At 36.6% G+C, this 7,640-nt stretch overlaps 2 protein-coding genes across 2 annotated transcripts in view; both read right to left on the bottom strand.

Moving 5' to 3' along the window:
• Positions 1–3,259, bottom strand: part of pdss1 (prenyl (decaprenyl) diphosphate synthase, subunit 1) — a 7,363-nt gene extending 4,104 nt beyond the window's left edge. The window contains exons 1-5 of the mRNA XM_024280320.2: positions 3,073–3,259; positions 1,309–1,367; positions 1,091–1,223; positions 889–1,019; positions 680–821 (exon numbers count right to left, since the gene is read on the bottom strand). Of these exons, the coding sequence (XP_024136088.1) occupies positions 680–821; positions 889–1,019; positions 1,091–1,223; positions 1,309–1,367; positions 3,073–3,228 (621 nt within the window). The 5' untranslated portion in view covers positions 3,229–3,259. The remainder of the gene's footprint in view (positions 1–679; positions 822–888; positions 1,020–1,090; positions 1,224–1,308; positions 1,368–3,072) is intronic.
• A 3,655-nt stretch (positions 3,260–6,914) lies between these two features.
• The window catches only part of LOC112151392 (amyloid beta (A4) precursor protein-binding, family B, member 1 interacting protein), a gene marked incomplete in the record, with an annotated part of 27,602 nt that continues 26,876 nt past the window's right edge, over positions 6,915–7,640 (bottom strand). The window contains 1 exon segment of the mRNA XM_024280315.2: positions 6,915–7,635. Within this exon segment, the coding sequence (XP_024136083.1) occupies positions 7,249–7,635 (387 nt within the window).

The raw sequence follows: 7,640 nt of genomic DNA, 5'->3' as shown, positions 1-7,640 counted from the left end.
AGAGGAGATCGATGTTATAATCCTTTCCACCACTAGGGGAAAACACAATCACCTCAGTTTTCTTTTCATTTAGGCCAAGAAAGTTTTCCGACATCCACAGCTTGACCTCAGCAAGGCAGTCAATTATTGCTTTGATGCTGCGGTCTGGTCCCTTGCATATAGGGACATAAATCTGGCAATCGTCAGCATAGAGGTGGAATTCCACCTTATGCTTTCAAACAACACTCCCAGTGGCAGCAAATTAATAGAAAAAAGCAGAGGGCCCAGAACCGACCCCTGGGGGACCCCCCACTTCAGGGGGTAACACCTGGATGAGTGAGAGCCCATTTGTACACAGAAGGACCGGTCTGTAAGATAAGACCGCATCCACTGTAGAGCTTCCCCCGAAAGCCCAGCCCATTGCTCCAGTCGACCAATCAGGATCTCATGATCAACTGTGCCAAAGGCCGCAGAAAGATCCAATACAAGCATGAGTTTTCTGAACATACTGAATGGTTTTAATCGCATAAATTTGAAAAACTCCAATTCATTTCATTGGGCTGAAAAATGACAAATTGCGTAAAATCGTAAAAACTTTGACGTTTACAAATACCAGATTTACGAGCGATAATCTCCTCAGCCAGCTGAACGTTTTGATACAGAGACTGCAGAGAAGCAGGATCACTAGAGGGCGCCGTACCTTCTTTTCGCCCCACACTTGGTTGAGCGACTGCTTCCCTCGCCGTGCGTCCGACCCGTCGATGACGTCGTCGTGCACCAGGCTGGCGGTGTGGATCATCTCGGTGATCATGGCGATGGCTCTTTGTCCCGGAAGCAGATCCCTGGAAGCAGACAGACCTTCAGGACTCGGCGTTTGGCGCCTCGACGTCGCCGTATCGAGACGTTTACCCGGATCGGTTGCTGTGGACGTTGAGCGCTCGAGCCATCAGCACCACGATGATCGGCCGGATGGCCTTCCCTCGGCCGTCGAAGTAGTAGTCGCACAGAGACTTCAGCTCCGTCCTGGAAACGAAGAGCTCCTGGGAGGAAGCGGTTTATCCGTTAACGGCGGAATCTGTATGAACGTTCTAGAAACAAACGACCCGCTCACCTTCTTGATATCGTCGTATAACGTCGTCAAGTCTTTCTGCGCCAACGTGAAAGGGTCTTTCAGTTTGGCGTCGCTGTGCGTCGATCGGCAGCAGAGAGGCTGAAGAGCAGCGACCGGCAGCCGGGGCCGCGGTCTGAAATAAATAAATAAATAAATAAATAAATAAATAAAACATCTGCATCCAAAAACAGACGCGACTGAACGATCCGACGGCTCACCTGATCAGAGAAACATCTGAGAGTAGAGATTTGGAGAAGATCTGAGATGATGGTTTCACCTGATCCAGAAAACAAAACCATTAAAAATGATCTACTTCAACATATTTAGCAATAAGGAAAAAAAAATTATTGCAGATTTTAAATGTATTTTATTATGAAATAATAAATAAATAGGTAATAATGTGAAGATTAAAAGAATAAAGTGAAAACAACTTACATAAAATCAAAAAGACTATAAAAAACTTTTTAAAAATAGACAAACAACCTGTAATTGTTAACATTGTGTTTTTCAATCTCAATATTGAATAAAATAAAATTACATATATTACAAGAAAGACCAATATACAAGTCCTTTGGAATGACACATGAACTTTATTTTGAAATAAACAGGAAGTGTCTCAAAACCATCATTCAGATGAAATTTAATCTTTGGTAATACATAAAGATAATAATACAGAGAAAATAACAAAAATTATTATTATTTTTTTTTTAATTGATCATAAAAATATTTTAAAACACTCGTTTATGATGCTAATTTCAAATTACTGAGGTGATTCTCCATTAATTATCATTGCTGCTGCTCCTTTAACATGTCATTTACATGGTTGAAAAAAAATCAGGATGTTACCAATTATGAAGTTATTTATTTTATCTACAAATATGTCCTCTTTTTAGAATGTTTGGTAAAAAAAAAAGATTTGGTTAAAATCAAGTAGATTTTAGCATAAATACAATAAAATAATAAGTTTTGATTTCACCATCACAGAAAGTACATTTTATTACGTTTGTCTGATTCTTTGGGTAGAAAAATATTGGTAAAATTAACTTATTTTGTCTTAGAAGAACATAAAAAATAGAGTTTGTATTAGTTTTGGTTGGGATAACATCAGTTTTCTTTTTTATTCAGATTGATTTAATTAATCTTTAAAGTTTCAGTAACTGAAGTTCTGAACTATTTGTGCCAAAATTTAGGACAAATTATGAGCGGAAATGACCTTATGACCCCATCAAAATCAGAACTGCTGCAGATTAAATCATGTTTTATACTAAAGTTTTCATAAGAGTCATTTAGAAGATGTTTTATAGACCAAACATTTGTATCCATCCAATTAATCAAAGTTCTTCCATGGATCATATCTGATGTTTTGGAGGAGTTTGCTCCATCTCTAAAAGATGCAATAAAACTTTATTGACACTCAGATCTATTACAAAACCAATAATGTGTTTTTAAATCGGATTTTAATAAATGTGACTATAGTTTAAACTAATGTAATTACTTTAGCCATAAAGTCAAAACAAGAAAAACATATTTACAAAGATTTAACATTAGTAAATAGGAACAAAGTTTTACTTTGGTAATTTTGGCGGATTTTGTTAGCAAGTTATTTATTGTCACGTTTAAAAAGCATGACGTTTTAAGTTAATGTTATTTTATACATTTTTAAAGATTTTTCTCTGTGAAACCAACACACATCTTAAAAAAAATAAAATGACAGAAATATTGATGTAGTAAAACATGCAGCCTAGCTTAGCAGCTAGCAGAACAAATCCTGATACAATCCTGATAAACTTTCGCTCCTAAATGATTGTTGGTTTCATGCTTAAAAACACTCAAAATCATCGATTCATTTTGCTTCTCTTGTGATGTTTAGACACAAACACTCGTTCCTGTTCAGGGACAGACCCGGCTTTCCGGCTAAGCTGCTCGGCGTGTTTGAATGACCTTCCCGTGTTTGACAGCTCTCCCCTCCGGTGCAGACTCACCTCGTTCCCAGGCTCCGAGCTTCCGCCGACCAAGCCGGGGACGAACCCGGAGGAGGACGCGGACCTGCCGGTCACCGGCCATAACGTTTCTGACACCGCTGAGCTCCAGCAGCCTCTCTTCCACCTGGTGATGTGCCTCCACCAAGGGGCAGCCATGTTTGCGCCCACATCTAGCACGGGGCAGCTGGTTTATATATATGCACCGGAAGCGGAAACTGCTAACCTTCGTTGACGTCAGCAAGAAAGCAAAAAAGTAAAAAACGAAACGTATAAACTACAAAAATAAAACAGATTAGATAGAAAATTGTTTTTAAAAATCCCTTAATAATAAGAAGAATTTTATAAAAATCTTATAACGTTTTTCCCCTTTTCTAAAGCAAATAAAATAAAATAATATAAAACATAAAATAAAACAGAGTTTATTTTATTTTATTTTATTTTTTGTAAATGGCAGGATCAGTATAAATATGTCAATATTATACAAGAATACAAACATTAAACAAAATAAAATTTAAGAGAATAAATAAATATAGTACAGAAACAGTATGTAAAACTAGATTTAAAAAAGTATCACAGGTTTTACTTTTTAGTTTTTTATTTAAACATTTTAAATTAAGTTTACATTTTTAATCAATTTTATTTTGGGAACAGATTTCAGATTTTTTTTAAAGATTTTTTTTAACTCAATAAATATAATTCAATAATATAGTCTAACATCTACCATAAATAAAATACCAAAAATAGATTACATTAATGAAATTAAAATTATTTCTTTATTTGTAGAGATGCAGTCAAATATGGCTGCTGCATGAGAAGCTGCAGATATTTGTGACAACCATCAAAAATTACACCAAAAAATCCCAGAAAATCATCTTGACTTGATCTAAAACCCATGATTAATAATTAAAGTTACATCACAGTCACTTTTTGCTGTTAATATAGATAAAAATATCAATCAATCAAAACACCATTATTCTTTTGAGAACAGAAAACCCAAAATTGTTGCACCAATGTTGTTGTTGTTTTTTCTTGGTTTGCTCCCCAGAAATGTAAAGTTTTTTATTATTATTATTATTATTATTTTATTTTAAAAAAATATTTGTATTCATTTTCTTTTTGTTTGTCAAGTTGTTTCATCCAAAACACTATATTAAACTTCAGAAATGTGCTTAGGAAAAGGATGGCAGAGTCTGAAAAATCAAAACATTGACGTTTCTGTTCAGCCACAACCTTCTGCAGTGTGTGTCTCCACCACCAGAGGGAGCTGTTGCTCCACATCCTTCTCACTTCCTACATTACACAACTGACTGCAGAGGAGGCTGTCATGCAGCAGACCTCTCCCTGTGTTCCAGATTAACTCCTTCTTCCCCCAATAAAAGCAGACTAAACAATAGTTAACTGAGCAGACGGTTGAATGTTTTATGAATAGCATTGGTAAAAAGGTGAATATATTGTGAAAAATTACAGAAAAACTGTCAGGAGGAAGATGGGTTTTGCCCAGACTTCCTAAATATCCCATAAATTCTGTCACCTAAAGATTAAAACTATTGTGTTGGTGGTAAAAACAACTTTAACAATAGGTATCTAACAAATAAAAATGGATAATTCTATTATAATAACCTTGAATCCTCTGTGTATCAAACTGTTTTATAACTTTATGCAGAGCAGGGTCGGTGTGCGGGAACATTGTAATAAATCCATATTGTAAGGAAGACTCTTGGTGTTTTCTATTAAATGCAGACTTGTGTGAGTTTCTTCCGGTTATTTAGCATGTTGAGATTTAGAAAATTGTTTTTAAAAGGTCGTGATTGTGATAATTTGTCATTTGTCAGACAAAATTACAGATTAAAGACAGGTCAGCATGTTTATAGAGTATCTGTCGTTACTGCATGTGGTTTGATATTTTTATACGTTTTTACTGTAACATGGATGCATTTGTCGCAGCAAAATCAGAAAGCAGAAGCAATGTTATTGTAAAGTCAACACATTTTACAGCCTTTAAATTAAGGTTACCACCTTTTACCAAACAGGAAGTTACTAACTAGTAAATCCGTCTGACGACCAGCAAACCAAATTCATCCTCTGTGGAGGACATTTGTAAACCTGAATGTCTCCCACCCACTGCAGATTACTGAATAAACTCCTCTTGGTATCTATAGAGGACATTTGGGGCTTCTCAATGATTCTAAATGGAAAGAGGCGGGACTCTGGGGATTGAAGTTTTTGGTAGACGAAAAAAAAAACCTTTTGTTTTTTTCACTGGTAGTTAGGATATATGGAGCCCTGGATATGACTTAAAAAATAAATTAATTAAAATTCCTCCCTCAAAGTAGCATTTTGTGAGCAAAAATTAGCATCTTATTTGCAAAAAAGTATTTTGTGGCCATAAAAAAAATCTTTTATGTGCATAAGATAGCATTCTGTGCACATAATGTAGTATTTTGAGTCCATAAAATACTTTTTTAAGGACAAAAATTAGCATTTTGTGTATACAAGCTAGTTTTTGTGTCCAGAAATTACTATTTTGTGCAAACAAAATGGCATTTTATTTGCATTTTGTGCACACAAAGGTCTATTTTGTGGCCACAAATTAGCATATTTTTTAGATTTTATGCACAGCTTTGTACTTCGTGGGCACAAATTAGAGATTTTTTTCCGCATTTTGTGCACACGTTAGCATTTTGCGTCCATATATTACTATTTTCTGCTCACAGATTTGGATTTTATTTGCATTTTATCGACACAACATAGTATTTTGTTTGCCCAAGTTAGCATTCTATGCACACAGGCTAGTATTTTGTGGAAACAAAGCAGCATTTTATTTGCCTCTCGTTCGCAAAAGTTTGCATTTTGTGCTCAGAAGCTAGTATTTTGTGGGCACAAATTACTATTTTTGGCTACAATTCGTATTTTGTTTGCTTTCTTTTGCACACAAGCTAGTATTCCACTGACATAAATTAACATTTTATTTGTACAAATTGGCATTTTGTGCACACAAACCAGCATTTTGTGTCTGAAAAAATAGTATTTTGTGTCTACAAATTATTATCTTGTTTGCATTTATGGCACACAGGCTAGTGTTTCGTGGCCACAAATGAGCATTTTATTTGCATTTTGTGCACACAAGCTATTATTTGATGTCAACAAATTTGAGATTTTTTTGTACACGCAAATTGCTATTTTGTTGCCATAACTAAGCATTTTGTTTTCATTTAATGCACACAAGCTAGTATTTTGTGTCCACAAATGAGCAATTTATTTGTATTTTGTGCACAAAAGTACGACAGAGTATTAGGGCTACTTTATAAAGAAAAAAATATCTGTAAAATTATGACTTTAAATCTTGTAAATTTACGAGAAAAAAGTCGTAAATTTACGTGATTAAAAGTTGTAAATTTACGAGAAAAAAAAGTCATAATATTACTTTTTTTTTTTTTTTGGTGGCCCTAATACTCCGTCGTACAAAAGTTAGTATTTTGTGTCAAAAAAAGCAATTTTGTGTCAACAAATTAGTTGTTTGCTTTCATTTTGTGCACAAAAGCAATAATTTTGTATCCACAAACTACTACTTTTTTGTATTTTATTTGCACAAATTATTATTTTGTTAGTATTTTGTGCACACAAGCAAATATTTTTGGGCACAAATTAGCATTTTATATGTATTTTGTGCAAATTAAAGATACCAAACTGTGCATACAATGCTAATTTTTAGGCTACTCAAAGATTGCCCTTTAGAGATATAAGAAAGTATTTTTTTATGTTGTTTTCAGGGCTCTGTAAGGATATTTAAACAGATTTGACTTCAGGTTACACTCACAACCTGACAGAAGAACCACACAGAGTTAAAAGTTGAAACATATTTTTATGAAAACAAGTTTATCTGGGGGGACGGAGGAGAAACAAGCCTTTAAAACCAACAGATTACAGTTTTGTTGTTCTCTCTGGAGACAAACGTTGTGTTATTGTATTTACAGTACTCCGCGCTGATGTATGTACACTCTCATGATGATGTTTTATTGGATTCTGGGATTCCTGAGCGTTTGCTTTGAACCTGAGCAGAGAGAAGTTGAGGTCCCATCACTGGAGATGACGTCCACCATGACCTCCTCGGCCTCCGTCCTCAGCTGGACGCTCGTTTGTGGGCTACAGTTCAAACTAGAGGATCTGCTCAGTTCACTATTGATCGCTGCGCTTCTTCTGCATGGCTTTCATCAGCTCAGACATGAAGTCTCCGCCTCCTCCGCCTCCTCCGCCTCCTCCTCCTCCCATCACAGGGGTAGTCCTCTTTGGTGGAGCGGGGGGCATCTTCTTTGCAGACCCCGTGGGTCGCAACGCTCCCCGTGGGGCGGGAGCAGATGCAGGTGGAGGGGGAGGAGGCGGCGGTGGCGGCGGGGGAGGTCCTCCTCCACCCGTGACCTGCGGGTCAGGTGGAGGTGGAGGTAAAAACTCCGGATCTGGAGGTGGAGGAGGAAGCGAGTGGTCCACGCCCCCAAAGCTGGCTGGGGGCGGGGGTGGATGGGGCAGAGAGTTCATGGGTGGAGGAGGCGGGAGAAAGTCAGGGGGGGATT

The sequence above is a fragment of the Oryzias melastigma genome, linkage group LG20, assembly GCF_002922805.2.
Source record: "Oryzias melastigma strain HK-1 linkage group LG20, ASM292280v2, whole genome shotgun sequence".
NCBI classification, from domain to species: domain Eukaryota; kingdom Metazoa; phylum Chordata; class Actinopteri; order Beloniformes; family Adrianichthyidae; genus Oryzias; species Oryzias melastigma.
The sequence above is the reverse complement of the archived record's forward strand: the minus strand, read 5'-3'. Positions and strand labels throughout refer to the sequence as shown.